At 42.6% G+C, this 17,073-nt stretch overlaps 1 protein-coding gene across 5 annotated transcripts in view; it reads left to right on the top strand.

The window, feature by feature from the left end:
- The window catches only part of CA10 (carbonic anhydrase 10), a 338,146-nt gene that overhangs the window by 114,678 nt on the left and 206,395 nt on the right, over positions 1-17,073 (top strand). For all 5 annotated transcript variants that reach the window (XM_050920127.1, XM_050920126.1, XM_050920129.1 and 2 more), the window contains one exon: positions 14,501-14,643. In XM_050920127.1, coding sequence (XP_050776084.1) covers positions 14,501-14,643 — 143 coding nt within the window. The remainder of the gene's footprint in view (positions 1-14,500; positions 14,644-17,073) is intronic.

The raw sequence follows: 17,073 nt of genomic DNA, 5'->3' as shown, positions 1-17,073 counted from the left end.
GGAAACAGAGTCTGGAAATGTATAAATTCTGAATTTGGATCCTGGTTCTGTTCCTGACTTTAATACAGATTTGTTGTGTGATGTTGGACCAAAACAATGTTTACATTCATTCCTTATCTATCTCCCATAGGTATCTATAAATTTGTTTGTAAATCTCCTAAAAATCCTTTGATAAATGGTACCATAGATTAGTGAAGTTTTATTATATTATTATAATAAATATGATGCTAGGAATAAATGGCATTTTGAATCAAACCTAGGCTGCCTCTTGTTTTCTTTATGTGCCAAGTAACTGTTCCATGCAGGGATTCACGTTCCTTTGCCAGTCGCCTAGCAGCACTCTCCAGCAAGGTTTTATCTCTGCAAGGTATTTGTGTCTCTTTCACAAACTGCCCTGCTGCCATCTCTTAAATGCAATGCTAATTTTGTTCCTCATTTTTTTTTAAAAAGTTGATTAAAATTGTTCCTCCTCCTATTCTGCCCATCTCGCCCAGCTCATCTAAAAAAAAATTAACTATTTTTTTGCATAAATTTGAACTTAAATATTTTTACCAGGCTGATTGAAAGCAAAATCCAAACAGTTAGGACTATGAAAACAGCAATATACAATATGGTGCAGCTGTAGTGGTACAGATATTCCCCCTTTGGGTTTGTTGCAAGATACAGAGGTGAAAAAGGGCCGGTAGCTTTAATCACCTGTGAGTAGTGATAGTTCACGTTGTTGTTATATTTTCTGGGCTGTGTTTCATTTTATCAATTCTTGGACTGTTACAAAGGAATCAGACTAGCTTCTCTTAGTTCTCTGATTTCCTAGTTACTGTGAGTACTGTCTAGTCTTGCCATACACTGGAGATTTCTATAACCAGTTACTTCCGTGAATGCCATTCTACAGTCTGTAGTTTCTTTGGTGCCCTGATTTAAGGCTGTCTTGACTTTACACTTAGATTTTATGTAAAAGCAGAGCAGGTCATGTGCTTATCCAAACACATTAGCATGGTAATTTTCTTCAAGTTGAGTAGGTGGAAATAATTAATGGACTGCTTTATTGATCTACATAGCTGCTTCTCTCTCTGGTTTCAATTCCCGGCTTCAATAATCTAGTCTGAGATTTTATCTAAGGGACCAATAATTACATGGGGCAAGAATAATTGCTACATAAATACAATCTGATTGTGTTTTATACCATTGCTAGGGCCAATTTTAGAGATTAAATATACTAACAAGGATCTGTTGCATGAATAAATCAACTGGTTTTTATTTCAACTCATGTACTCCAAAAAGAGTTACTTATATTGGGGGGAAAAATGTGTTCTTGAAAGTTAGGTAACAAATTTCCATTAAGAATCATAGAATATTGGGGTTGGAAGAGACCTCAGGAGGTCATATCGTCCAATCCCCTGCTCAAAGCAGGACCAACACCAACTAAATCATCCCAGCCAGGGCTTTGTCAGGCTTGGCCTTAAAAACCTCTAAGGATGGAAATGCCACCGCCTCCTTAGGTAACCCATTCCAGTACTTCACCACCCGCCTAGTGAAATAGTGTTTCCTAATATCCAACCTAGATCTCCCCCCGCTGCAACTTGAGACCACTGCTTCTTATTCTATCATCTGCCACCACTGAGAACAGCCTAGCTCCATCCTCTTTGGAACCCTCCTTCAGGTAGTTGAAGGCTGCTATCAAATCCTCCCTTACTCTTCTCTTCTGCAGACTAAATAACCCCAGTTCCCTCAGCCTCTCCTCGTAAGTCATGTGCCCCAGCCCCCTAATCATTTTCATTACCCTCTGTTGGACTCTCTCCATTTTGTCCACATCCCTTCTGTAGTGCGGGGACCAAAACTGGACACAATACTCCAGGGGTGGCCTCACCAGTGCCGAAGAGAGGGGAATAATCACTTCCCTCGATCTGCTGGCAATGCTCCTACTAACACAGCTGAATATGCCGTTGGCCTTCTTGGCAACAAGGGCACATGCTGACTCATATCTAGTTTCTTGTCCACTGTAATCCTCAGGTCCTTTTCTGCCGAACTGCTGCTCAACCAGGCGGTCCCCAGCCTGTAGCAGTACATGGGATTCTTCCTTTCAAAGTGCAGGACTCTGCACTTGTCCATGTTGAACCTCATCAGATTTCTTTTGGCCCAATTCTCCAATTTGTCTAGGTCACTTTGGACCTTATCCCTATCCTCTGCGTATCTACCTCTTCTCCCAGTTTGGTGTCATCTGTGAACTTGCTGAGGGTGCAATTAATCCCATCATCCAGATCATTAATAAAGATCTTGAACAAAACTGGCCCCAGGGCTGACCCCTGGGGCACTCCGCTTGATACCGGCTGCCAACTAGACATTGAGCCGTTGATCACTACCCGTTGAACCTGACAATCTAGCCAGCTTTCTATCCACCTTATAGTCCATTCATCCAATCCATACTACTTTAACTTGCTGGCAAGGATTCTGTGGGAGACCATATGAAAAGCTTTGCTAAAGTCAAGATATATAGGTCAAGACAGATCGATAACTTCAGTGCATGTCAGTTTTGCTTTCACAAACTGTTTTATTGTTTCTGTCAGTCCTATTCTACAGTGATCCTTATTGAAAAGTCATCAGTTATCAGCAGTTACCCGATAGTAGAAAATAAGATACTGCAGTCATTTCCTATTCTTTGTATAGTTCTAGAGCCTTCAATCCCGCATGTCTTTTCTACAGGAAGTAAATGTTATTAAAGGGAATTTCATCTGTAGGGGAAGCATGGGAGGAATGGAATGTTCTTTCTTTGTAGAGCTGAATAACTGCAGTATATCAGTTATCACTGTGTAGTAACTATTGGCAGATATTGACTTTTAATCCCAAAACTTTTGATACACTAAAAAATATTAACTCAGGAAAATACATTACTAGATATTGTTCTCCAGCAAGTGCCAAATTTTTGCAATCTGATACATGCATGTAACGCCTACAGATTTCATTGCTGGGGTCAGAATTTGGCCAATTGTAAATAAGATGCCTAAACCCCCATGTCAGTTAGTGAAGTTTATACGCTTGTGCTCAACATTTCCCTTGAAAAAGTCAATCTCCTCCTTCTTCTTTCAACCTTTGCCTTATCTTCTCTTTCTAATTTCTGTTCCTTCTCTTTTGTGTCTCTGCTCCAAGCTTCCACATAGTTTACGCTCTCTCCTTGGCACACTGCTATTACCTGTCACACTGACAGCTGCAAAACCACCTCATCAAGCTCCTATACTGAAATCATTCTGTATGTTGCAGTCTCTGGAATGTAATTAATTGTAGCCATCGTGGAACATATCTAGGGTGACCAGATGTCCCGATTTTATAGGGACAGTCCCGATATTTGGGGCTTTTTTTTTTTATATGAGCTCCTATTACCTCCCCACCCCCGTCCCGATTTTTCACACTTGCTATCTGGTCTCCCTGAACATATCTCCCTCCCCTCCCTTGAGTTGGGTCTCTTTTCTCCCTTCTCTTGCTGCAGTTTTGGTTTGTAGAATTAGGGAGAAGGGAAGGGAGGGCTGGAGAAGTTGATACTAGCATTCAGACCAGGCAGTAATTGCAATATGGAGAAGTCAAACTTGGAGCACATGGCCTGATTCCAGAACTAGGCTAGATAGTTGCTGCTGGGAGTTCCCAACTGCCAGTATAAACAATAATAAAACATAGGTGCTTGCTGCATTGGCAGCAGGGTGGGAAACACACCAAGACCTGTAGTCCAAGTTCATCCCCTTTTCTGGGGGGGTTGCCTTTATGTAACATTGCCCAGAGGTTGGACGGTACTTATAAACACAAACCTTAGGCTGAGCTGGCTGTCCCAAGGGTTTCTCCAAACAGGGCTTTCTTGTCCAGCCAATGTCAAAGTTACTCTTGGCTGTTTATACTCCTGAGCTGTAGCTATTGAGATCCCTTTGATTTGCTTACCAGAGTGAGTCAGCAATAATAGTTCTGAGTCTCTATAGTTCTAGGAACCTATAGCCTGACACCTGGTCACAGATGAGGAGAAATAAAACTTAGGCTATTGATCCAAGGGGTTTCCCTAATTAAGAAAGCATCTCATCAAAGGTTTGATAAAATATCCTGAGAGATCATTAGAGGTAATGAACAAAATCCTACAGTCTCTCACAATGCTCTTGGTCCTTTCAGTGCATGAGTAAGAACTGCAGAATGTAGCCCAAAAATATGCAGTTGTGAATTTGACAACAGAAGGAAACCTGAGCATGCCAAAAAGACAGATGAAGCCTTGGTAATGCACTAGTTACATTTCCACTTTTGTACCTGGTGAGGTTGAGAGAAGAGTCTGCTGTACTATTTTCCAAAAACCTCAGTCTTTCTACAGCAGCAAACTAGCAGAGACAAGAGAAGACACAACACATCTCTATGTTGAGGAATTCAATATTAGTGCTTAGTGTTCAGTTTAGATGTTGCTTTGTTGTGCACATGGCAACACTGATCTGTTCATAGTGAAGATGATGGAAGGTTCATTTATCTCACATCCTCAAGGCAGGCTGGAAGGCAGTACCTCCCACTGAAATTCAGCTGTCTCTGGAGCGACATTAAGAAAAAGTTTTAGACAGGAAGAGGAAGGATGATCCAGTGGTTATGGTATTAGCCTGGGACTCAGAAGACCAGAGCTCATTTCCCTGCTGTGCCACAGATGTCCTGTGTGACCTTGGGCAAGTCATTTAGTTCTTCTGTGCCTTGGTTCCCCACCTGTAAAATGGGGATAATAGCACTTCCTTAACTTGCAGGAAGAATGTTACCATCTAATTAGTCATTCAAGACTACATACATGTGCACTGGCGCTGAGCGTGTTAGGTATTGATCCTCTGTATTCACACTGAAGAATGCAGTGCCTCAACAGAAGCCTATCTATCAAAACAAGAACGAGTATTTTTCAGGATAACTAGTATCCTTAAACTCTCTTTAGGCTTAGAAATTGAGAGCTTGAGCCATATGGTCCCTCCCATGAGCAGAGGGGAGCCAAAAGCCATGGATCCATGTTAGAGGAGAATGGGAGAGTGACTGGTCCCACTTATGTGGTAAACCTTCACAAAATGAAAACTGGAAATTTTGCACTGCTCCAATTGGAGAATGAGCTCCTGTAATCTTGCTGTCAACCCCAAAATTCATTTTCTTTTTAACACTCTGACACAGGGAGATGGAAGTATCTGATCAATGAGTTACATGGGATTTCCGTACCGAGATGAATGACAACAGAGACTCTGTCCTACTGAGGGCACTTTAGGTTGCTGTCACAGTACTGAACAGTTTTTCTGTGTCTTTCCACCTTATAGAATGTTCCATCCATATCCATCTATCCAATGAGTTGTCTTCTCTGCAGAGTAAACCTGGCGTTCTTATTCGATCATTGTCCTAACTTGAGTCCTGTCCACATACAAAAACACTTAATGTGAGCATGGGGCTGCTTTTACCTCAGAGTGGCTGGCTTGTCGGGGAGTACATAAGCTGGAGTTTGAGGCAGCCTAACTAGTCAGCTACTGAATCACTCTGCTGCTCATCCAGTCACTCTGTAGCTCATGTTCTTTCACAGTGTGACTTCTCTCACTAAAACTAAGCTGATGCAAGAGGAGTCAACTGGAGTTAACTTTGCAGGGAGGACATAGCTATAGGTATTTACATGGCCCTCTTCACCATAGTGCTTCACAATTGTCATGTACTTACTTCACCAACACCCTTGTGAAATAGGGCAGTGCTGTTATTCCCGCTTTTTTACAGATAGGAAACAGAGGCACAGAGTGACTAAGTGACTTGCCTAGCATCACGCCGGAAGCTTGCCGTGGAAAAGGGACTCGAAGCCAGGTCTTCAAGTCCTACGCTAGCACCTTAACAAATGGACTATCCTTCCTCTCACAGCATCATGTTCCTTTGTTCTCACTATAAACTTCCCTCTCCCTGTGCTATTTACCTCACTAGCTGTCTCACTGAAACCTGTAAAGCACTGTGAAAAGCAGTCTTCGTGAAAGATGCCATTTTACCTCACATAAAACGGTGTTGAACTGTGAGCTTGGCAGCAACTTTGGGAGATCTTGGGGTACACCTCTACCCCAATATAAAACGACCCGATATAACATGAATTTGGATATAACATGGTAAAGTAGCGTTCGGGGGTGGGGCTGTGCACTCCGGTGGATCAAAGCAAGTTCGATATAACACGATTTCACCTATAATACAATAAGATTTTTTTTGGCTCCCGAGGACAACGTTATATTGGGGCAGAGGTGTATTTTGTAGATATTATGTAATTATGCTGTACTGGGATTGAGACATCATTTGCACAGCATGCATTTATTAGGAGATCCAATGCCTTGCTGCTTCCTTGCTGGCTAATGTACCCCTCTTTTTTGCTATCGTGTACAAGGTTCATCACTTCTGAAATGTTATTGAGAGAGAGAGAGCATTTGTGGGAGTTGTAAAAGAGGTCAGTCGCAGAGCAAGAGTGAAAGGGTTAATAAAATTGTAAACTGAAGTGGGACTGGAAACAGGAAAGGCTGTGAATCTGTGAGCAGTGAGATGTAACATTAAGGGAGGGAACATTAGGGTTCTTTTTAGATTTTAAACATATTAATAATGTCTACTAAGAGGTATTAATCATGGCTGAGAATTGAGAATGGGGCCGTAAATCAGCAGAAGGGAGGGGAAGAGAGTTGGGATTTTAATTTTAAATAAAGACTTGTATGTTTTATGGCTCAGAAGTGAAGATTACATAGTTGGTGCAGAATCTCCGCAGAGCAGCATCTCACCAACTGCAGGCATATTTCAAAGTAACTGCAAATATCTTTAAGCTCTCCATAGTTTGTGAAGTTGAGAGTTTTGCGTTTGGAAGGTGATAGGGTGATGCTTTCTTATCAGGTATAGTGCGTTCTTCCAGGCTTTCACAGCAAGTGCAGACTATGAACACATATATTTAGAGCCTGAATATAACAGACAAATGTAGTCCACAGTTGGAATTGGGATAGGGTGCACTGTCCCATTGTGAGCTCTGGGGGGAGCTGTCCTTGGAACAGGGTATGCAAGGGGAACATGCCAGAGAATCCATTCCCCTCTGTGTCAGGTCACTCTTGGAGATTGAAATGGATATTGTGTGGCACAAATCCATGGTTATGCTTCAAATACTTTCTTGGATTCACCGGGCCAAATTCTGGCTGTAGACTGCCCATAGGTATGCTCTAAAAATAGTAGCTGGGTGGAGAGGCACAGGGTGGAAGTGTTGTGCCCTTATTCTGGCTTCTGCAAATTTCATGGAGAAACTTTCTGTAAATTCTCCACAGCTGCAGAGGAGCATTCTGGAACTGGGTTTAGGGGTCTGAAATCATCTGTGACCTGGACATTTGAGACCCCACTTCAGCAAAGTACTTAACCATTTTCTTAGTCTTATTGAAATCAGCCAGGTTTAAACATGTGCTTAAAGCTAAGCAAATACTTTAATATTTTGCGTAATCAGGGCCCAAACATGTATACCTCTGAACCCACATAGCCTTTTCCACAGAGGAATTCCCTGAAGGGAGGAAAAGGGGCAGCCAGAACGTAGGCACAGTGTTGTATGTGTGTTATCAATATGTAGCTGTTTTGTGGCCATACCTAAAGTGGGCCAGAAACTTAGACCAGTATATTTAGCTCACTATTTGGTATGGCTACAAAAAGGGCAGGAGTACCTGACTCTGTTCCCTCCCTGCCGTTTGGTGAGGGGAGAAGCATTGCTTAGCCAGTTTTTCTTCATGTATCACTAGCAGAGTAGCAATCCATCCTTTATTTAGTATTCTGGACACTGATATTTCACTGTTATTATGTTTACATTTGGAAAAATGCATCAGAATTCTTAATTCTACTGTGGGATGCTGATAAGAGTGTTTCATTACACCTCAGTGTAATATGCTATCCACAAATTGATCAAAATAGCAGCAGCAATGTGACACAGGCCATGAATAAGTGTCTCAGGCATCTTTGCATATACCTAATAAAGATGATTCCCCACTTTCATCCAGTATTCAGATAAGGCTGTCAAAATCATCAGCAGTTGTCTTTGATGTGCCAATGTTAAACGTTTAACTTCTCCATTTTATTCCCCTGATTCTGAGAAATGGATATACTTTGAGCTGGCCAGTGTCCTGCATTGGAAAAGCAAATAACATATTATGCATACCTGGCATGTTTCTGTGGCAAACTGGATCCTTAGCAAAGGGAATTTACTGGGATTTATAGCTGATGGCAGGGATGACATGACTGGGATACCGAAACTTTTGGCAGAATGACCAGTGTCTGGAAAACCTTGTTTAAATAAGATTGCAGTGTCTGTGTAGACTGCATGCAAATTAGCTTGAAAGAGTAGCTTTTGCAAAGTAGGGTGTTGTGTGCTCCAAGGTGTTGAGCATGATAGATTTAAAATATTTTCATATAAAGATGGTCATGTAAATTGGTTTACTTGAGCTATGCAATTTTTTCTCCATTACATACTGTTGATAAACTACGAAATTAGTTCATTAGTGAAACGCGATAACTTGATTTGTGTGCAAAACCTACTTGTCTGTTTGGCTTATGTTTTTTCATATTGTATATAGCCTGATAAATCCTGTCAATTATTCTAATTTTTTTTAACTACACTAGTAATCTGTGATCGATTGATTAAAGTTTTGTTGGTACTATAAGAAACTGATGACCACCTTGGACATTGCTGTCATGGTGCTTAATGTAGTGTGGATTGACTGCTTCTCCAGCACCTTCTTACTGCTGTATGGTCTTCTCCGTCCACGAACCTGATTCTCCTACATCAAACCTGTAAATAGTTTATGTGAGCCTAAACTGCAAAGGACAGACAACCATCCCATGCATCGTCAGTACCAACATATGCTTCTGAGACGACATAGGAAGATATACAAGAAGACTCCTCATGAGCCCACAAATATGCCACTTCAGAGGACATTACCATCCTCCCAGATCTGGACTCTCCCATCCTATCAGAACCGATTCTTACAAAGGTGTTCATGACTCCATGAAAGAAGCCAGGCTCCTATTCTCTCTACTAATCAGGTTATTTTCTCATCGATGATTCTGACAGTTCTGAGGGCACTAACTTTGGAGAGGGAGTCCACATTTTCTTCTTAGGGTGATTCTGATATGGGAGGACGGTTGTCATCTCCTCCAAGAGCCATCAGCACTGATAGATGTTCTAGAATCTTCTGGGGCCTGACATAACCATGTAAGATGGGGTATTCCTTTCCCTGGGACTCATGGTACCGTATACCTTGGGGGTTCACCTAAACCCCTACTGGACCCATCTCACTGTTTGTAGTGGGCACTGTGGAACATTATCCTGAATCTGCATGGTCTCACTGAGACGCTCACCATCCCTTTCCATTGAGGGACCAGCCTGAACTGTTTATGGAGCCCATAGGGGAAGAAGAAAAAGAGGCAGATCTAGCGGATCCATCAAGCATATAGCCTTCCATTCCTGACGGAAAAAGTTGCTACAGCATTACATTTGCTGCTGGACAATCACAAACAGTTTCAGGGGTTAAGAAGGATTGTTGAAGCCCCCCAGATTCCCCTGGAAGAAATCCAGGAATTATTTTTAAAAAAACCTCCTGGATGTTTTGCAGAATAAAGGGCCTACTAGAGTAGCACTCTGAGTCAACAAAGCTATCCTACAGCAAGCCAATGTGGTGTGGCATGCCTCAGTATCAAGTTCACCCACTCCCGGGGGGAAGAAGTACTTTGTTCTCACAAAGGAGCAGTCTGTCTTCACACAACTGTTCCCAACTCCCTGCTTGTTCAGGCTGCTACAGAAAGGAGTAGACAACATACAAGATCTGTCCCTTCAGATGAGGAGGCCAAATGCTTGGACTATGTGGAGAGAGAAGTATTTACATAAACCTGCTATTCAGAATTGTAGGCTGGTACATCAGGTGCTACTTGCTGATGAGGTCATACTTTGCTACTCTGTTTTTTTAATTTAGGGACAAACTCCCTCAGAAGGACAGAGTACTGTTCTAAACCCTTATAGATGAAGATCGTCTGATAGCTAGATCATCTCTTCAAGTTGCAGTAGACACAGATAATACAGCCTCTAGATCAGTGGTTTTCAGCCTGTGGTCTACAGAGCCCTGGGGATCCACAGACTAAGATTTGCAAAGGGGTCTGCACCTCCTTTTGAAATTTTTTAGCAGTCCACAAATGAAAAAAGGTTGAAAACCACTACTGTAGATCAATGGCCACTACTGTCATTATGCACAGGGAGTCCCAGCTCCATTCCTAGTGTTTATCTTGTGAAGTACAGTCCAGTGTGGAGGATCTGCCCTTTGAGAAGGACAACTTGTTCAGTTAAAAGACTGTCATTGTACTCATTAAAGCACTCCAGGGCAACCCTCCATTCCCTGGGAATATACATGAAGACGCTGCAATGGTAAATGAAATAGACAGAGGAAGCTATATACATACACCTGTGTGGCTCTTTGGAGTGAACTGTCTTGGCAGTAAAAATAAATAAATAAATAAAATCAAAGATTGCAGGACAGATTTAATGTCATGGTGACGCACACAATCTTTGTTGAGCACCATCCTAATGTAAAGACTATCTTCTTGGAAATCATAGTGTGCTGCTGTGACAGGCAGCATTCAAGATGCAATGTTGCCCTGTCAAAATCAGAAAGAACCTAATAAAACAAGTGCTTACGGCAGCCATTTTCAGAGAGCCTCCATGCTCTTTTTTTTTCTGGATGTTCCTAGTTTCATCAATAATTCTTGAAATAATTGGCCATTGTGAAAGTCACCATTTCTGTACTTTACTCGGTATTCTTTACTGCATTATCCATCATCATCTATAAAATGTCTTTTTATAAATCGTGCAAAAAATTGTACAGTATTCACTGTATTCTTTAATCCCTTTAGCAAATGCATTTCTCCCATCAGAAATCTCAGTAACTCTGGGAAGCCATTCAAATAGCTACAACCTCCTAATGAATATTCCACCTCTTTGAAGTTATAGGTCTGAAGTCCCACCATTAGTACTAATGCATTTTGCATTAGCACTTGGTAATGCAAAAAAATTTTTTTAGTTGCCATAGTTTTAGAATATATCAAGGAGAATTTGGCTAAACTTGAACACCTATAACCCACATGAAAAAAAAACTGTTTTCTCCCAGGCTCCCGGACAACATTAAATAGAATAGTGAGGTCTTGTGGTACTAAAACGTCACTTTTTAGAAAATATGCTACAATGCATTTAGTAGCAAATCAGGAAGTACATCATCTAATTTAAAACTAAGCTACAATTGACAAAATACATACGCAAAAGTACATTTTGTTCCCGCTTTGCTATTTTGTAAAATGCACTCTTTTGCAGCAGCCCTCTCAATCATTAGTGTAATTTGGAGAAGTTCTTCTGTGGCATATAAACCTCAGGTAGATGGGCAGACACAGAAAGGGCAGAGAGATATTGCGCTTCCAAGAGGGAGATGATGCACTTTTTCTTCTCATTTTCAGGGAGCATTGGTGGACCCAACCCCAGCCCAAGCATGTTTATAAACTTATTTGGGGAGATTTTTCAAACCAGTTAGAAACAGGACCTCCCTGCCTCTGGGCTGAGCTTCTCTGAGGAAGAAAATTACAAATAATAGGCCACCTTATTTCCTTGAATGGGTTTCATGGAATTGGAAACTCATTTAGTGTTTGTTCACAGTCTTCTCCTGATTCCCACGTCAAGAGTGGTGGGGAGCAGAGTTGTCCTCTTCACAGAAATGGCAAGAGGGTCAACTCTCTCTAAACCAAACATCCCAACACTGACTGAAGGCAGAACATCTATGAGCCAGCCTAAGGCCTCAGTGTGGCTTCCTTAGCTCCTCTCTTAATCATGGCAGCAAAGCTTCCATAGTACCCATTCTGTGTCGTGACCTTCTGTCAGCCATTGTACCAGACACTATTCCAACCAGGTGATAGTGGATAGTTTGGATGAGAGTCTCCCGGAATTGGGCTTGATCTCCCGCCACTGAAGCCAATCCAGGAGATTTTAGGCTGATTTAGGAGATTTAGCTGAAAGTCCGGCAGCACAGCAGGGCTAAGGCGGGCTACCTACCTGACCTGGCTCCGTGCCACTCCCGGAAGTGGTGACATGTTCGGCAGTGGTTCCTAGGAGGCGAGGCCAGGGGGTCTCTGCCTGCTGCCCCCACCCTGAGCACCAACTTTGCAGCTCCCGTTGGCTGGGAACGGGGAACCATGGCCAATGGGAGGTGCGAGGGGCAGTGCTTGCAGGCCGGGGCAGTGTGCAGAGCCACCTGTGAGCCTAAGAGCCACTGCCAGACATGCTGCTGCTTCCAGGAGCCACCCAAGGTACGCGCCTCCCGGCTGGAGCCTGCACCCCAGGTCCCTTGCTGCACCCAAACTTCCTCCCAAACACCCACACCCTCTCCCACATCCCAACCCCTTGCCCCAGCCCTGATCCCCTTCCTACACCCAAACTCTCTCCCAGAGTCTGCACCCCAACCCCTTCTCCCAGGCTTAGCCTAGAGTCCCCTCCCACACTCCGAACCCCTCTGCCCCACCCTCCAGCCCATAGCCCACATCCCAACTCTCTGCCCCAGCCCTGTGAAAGTGAGTGAGGATGGGGGAGACTGAGCAATGGAGGGGAGAGGGCTGGAGTGAGCAGGGGCGAGGCCTTAGAAAAGGGGCAGGGCTGTGGCCTTAGGACAGGGCAAGGGTATTTGGGTCTGTGTGAGTAGACAGTTGGCAACTCTAACCCTGATCCTTGGTGTGGCTTCTGAGTCTAACTCTGGATTGACCCTTTGCATGGCTTTGGACCCTGACTCTGACCTTTAGCGTGACTTCTGATGGGTATCTATGAAACTGGAAATCAGTGTACTAGGAGGAGATGCATGTTTGTTACAGCTGTTCTTCTACTTCAATCTCTTCATAATTTCTGAGCTCACCCACCTCTTATATCAGCACAACATCAAAGAGTTAACAGAAGGAGAAAAAAAGAGACCCTGGAAATTGAATTTTCTGTTATTACTCTCAGCTCCACTGGTTTTCTGTATCTGTGGCTGATATATTTCATAACACTGCAGGAATGGGAAAATACTCAACAGCTGCAAAACATTTTCCCCTCAAGTTCTGTGTATATTTGTGTTTACTTTGTGCTGCACCAAAAAAAAAAGTCATTCTAGTTTTGTATAAAGTTTTCTAGGTGAAATCAAATACTGAGGCCCAAACCAAAATCCTACATCTAAACAACCCTAAACTTTGGGGTAGTTTGTAGCTCTGAAATAGCTGTGTAGGGTTTGTGACTGGTATAATGATAAGCACAGTCTAGAGTAACAATGAACAGGGTAGCAATATATTATCAGCATCTACGAAAATGCAGCATAGTATGTTATCGACACAGAAAAAAAGGTCATACAAATGTTACAGTTGCATGAAAAACACTCTGGAAATGGAGTACCAGAGACTGGAAACACAAACTTAACTCTGTCCCTTTCCATCCATTATGATACATTCTTTAATCACAGGGGCACGTGCTATTTGTCAAATAAAATACAATATCATGCACATTTTCTTTCAGCAACAGTACAGGGGCAGAGTTAAGGTTGAGCATCATCTCCCAACTTCCTTCCAATCCAGGTTAGCTATGCAGTGTGGCTCAGGTTACATGAGGAGTATTGTATATTCCTTCCCATCCGACACACTTTTCTTCCACCTCCTTATGAGGCCATACCACCCTCCAGAGTAACTCAACACCAGTCTGAGTACTAGTCACAAATCACTGATTTCTCTTAATCCACTGAAAGGACTAAAAACACTCTCTCTGATAAGTCTCAAAATGTAATTGTAAGCAGGAATTCTCATTGAGTGTGTGTGTGTTTCCAATGGAATCCTGTAGGGATTGGTTCTTGGCCCTTGCACTATTCAACATTTTTATCAAGGGGGTGTGTGTGAAATCTGTGAATCAAAAAGAGATGAACAGATCATGTCTATAGAATATTAATATTCTGTGGAATAGTGATATGTCCATGTCTTTTCTAATAATACATTATCCTTATTTTCAACGTGTAGGAAATATTGAAACGCGTTTTAATTTTCTTTGAGTGGCTGTGTTGGCCTCAGTCCAAGGAATAAGTGCAGTGTATGCATGTAAAATGAGCTTAAAAACATGAGATATTCAAGTACCTGTTGAGAAAAAGCAAACATTCTATACCCGTAATAGTGGATGAGCTAGTAACAGCTAAATCGGGAATGATTAAATCCAGATAGCTTACGAGGGGCCAAAAAAAAATCTCCTTTGTTGATATTAAAACATCTCATTATCTCAGATTTGGGTGTCTGTGTATTATGCATTAAAATTCAGTTACTTGATTAATTTTCTTGAGTTGTTGATTATATTGTGAGCACAGACACTACAAGAAGCAATTTAATTGTTTCCACATCTGTTTTGTGTGGATTTTTCTTCCTCCCTCCAGATTCTTTCTTAAATATGTATCTTTTTCTCCCTTTATAGTTCCTTCCTTTTGGGGATTGGTAAACTCAGCCTGGAATCTTTGCGCTGTTGGAAAAAGGCAATCGCCTGTCAATATAGAAACCAGCCATATGATCTTCGACCCTTTCCTAACTCCACTTCGCATAAATACAGGAGGCAGAAAGGTAAGTTTTTTGACATGTCTTGGTATAAAAACCAAGAGTTAATAGATGAAAAATATGTGACACTTTCTGTATTTATGAAGTATTTTCACCTTGTAATGCCAATAAGCTCTTAGGCAGAATAGTAACAAATGTAATGCTGTGCAAATTGCACATTGTTACCTCCCCTGCAGTGATCAAAACCGTACACTTTTAGGTATCCTGAAGCACTTCTTAATTGCCATACAGTACTGGTTCCTTTAAACTCAGCTGTGAGTAGAATAAGGGTATGTCTACATCTACAATTTTGCAGCGCTGGTTGTTACAGCTGTATTAGTACAGCTGTATAGGGCCAGCGCTGCAGAGTGGCCACACTTACAGCAACCAGCGCTGCAAGTGGTGTTAGATGTGGCCACACTGCAACGCTGTTGGGCGGCTTCAAGGGGGGTTCGGGGAACGCGAGAGCAAACCGGGGAAGGAGACCAGCTTCCCCGCGGTTTGCTCTCGCATTCCCCGAACCCCCCTGCAAACCGCAGGGAAGGAGACCTGCTTGCTCGGGGGTTCGGGGAACACGAGAGCAAACCGGGGAAGGAGACCAGCTTCCCCGCGGTTTGCTCTCGCGTTCCCCGAACCCCCCTGCAAACCGCAGGGAAGGAGACCTGCTTGCTCGGGGGTTCGGGGAACGCGAGAGCAAACTGCAGGGAAGGAGACCTGCTTGCTCGGGGGTTCGGGGAACGTGAGAGCAAACCGGGGAAGGAGACCAGCTTCCCCGCGGTTTGCTCTCGCGTTCCTCGGACTCCCCTGCAAACCGCAGGGAAGGAGACCTGCTTGCTCGGGGGTTCGGGGAACGCGAGAGCAAACTGCAGGGAAGGAGACCTGCTTGCTCGGGGGTTCGGGGAACGCGAGAGCAAACCGGGGAAGGAGACCAGCTTCCCCGCGGTTTGCTCTCGCGTTCCTCGGACTCCCCTGCAAACCGCAGGGAAAGAGACCTGCTTGAGGGAGAGGCTTCCTCAGGTATGCTGGGATACCTGCTTATTCCACGGAGGTCAAGAAAAGCGCTGGTAAGTGTCTACACTTGATTACCAGCGCTGGATCACCAGCGCTGGATCCTCTACACCCGAGACAAAACGGGAGTACGGCCAGCGCTGCAAACAGGGAGTTGCAGCGCTGGTGATGCCCTGCAGATGTGTACACCTCCTAAGTTGCAGCGCTGTAACCCCCTCACCAGCGCTGCAACTTTGTGATGTAGACAAGCTCTAAGTGTCATTTACAAAAACTCATGGCTAATCAGTGGTATTTGTCCTGAAAGACAGGTAGGATTTTAAAGCCTCAGGAATGCAAATGTTGTCTCAGAGGGCTTGATTCTCCTCTTTCGCTGGTTTAAATTGGGAGTAACCTCTCTGAAATCAGTGCAGTAACATTTGCTGTAAATAGAGAGTAAAGAAGATTCATGTCCAGAATGTTATGAAATGGAGGATTTAATTGGCTCACTCTGGAAGCTGGAGAGAGAGAGGCAGGCTCATAAAAATCTGTTCAGAAAACCGTCTGGTCTCCTAATTACTCTAGAGATTATCAGTACTTGTGCTCCTAAAACCAAGTTACGCTGAAGCAAAGCGCCTCTGCCATGCATTAATTAGAAAGAATACAAAAATGTTTATAATCAGTAAGTCTTTGGACACATTAGATCAGATGGAAATGATGGGTCAAAGACGATTTATCTTACTTGAGCTCAAGAAGACTACACGATGATTAAGGTGAGCACGATTTGGCCCATTGGCATATTTGCAGTGTAATTAGAACTGCTTGGTTTTTTAACCTAAATCTGCAAATCTCTATTAATTTATAATATTTTTTCCAAAAACAATACTAACCCCCCCACACACACACTCCCAAACAATTACATGGAAAATTCAGGTGCCTTCGGAAATATTTATTGTGCCAATTTAGAGGCTACATCCTATTTTACTGAAGTATGAAACAGGAGGCATTTTAGTCCTGTTTTAAGTGCATATTTTAATGTAACCTTAACTACAGAGTTACTAGCGAAAATTCCATAAAAAGGGTTGTATGTTCTAGTAATGTGGGTCACCTTCTGACCTTTTTAATTGTTGCCTTATAGTCTTCTGTATTATTACCTTTTGATTTATTTTGTATGATTAGATATTATGGAAAGGGCAGAGCCATGAGAAAACTCTATTTATTTACAAATTATTTAAATACTGTGAATTTAAGAAGATTTTAAAGGATTTGCCATACTCACAAGAATATATTGTTAAAATTACTTTCCCCTCAATTTAAATATTAAAAAGTTAAGGAAAACATGTTTTGTCAGAGGCAATTGATAAATAACAATATCAAGGTATTTCATTGTGTTTGCTATCGTCTGTGAAGGGTAGTTACGCAATCTATTATTAATAAACTGCAGCTTTTACGTTGCACACATTTTAGAAACTA

This window comes from Gopherus flavomarginatus, chromosome 12, assembly GCF_025201925.1.
Source record: "Gopherus flavomarginatus isolate rGopFla2 chromosome 12, rGopFla2.mat.asm, whole genome shotgun sequence".
Classification (NCBI taxonomy): Eukaryota; Metazoa; Chordata; order Testudines; family Testudinidae; genus Gopherus; species Gopherus flavomarginatus.
The sequence above is the reverse complement of the archived record's forward strand: the minus strand, read 5'-3'. Positions and strand labels throughout refer to the sequence as shown.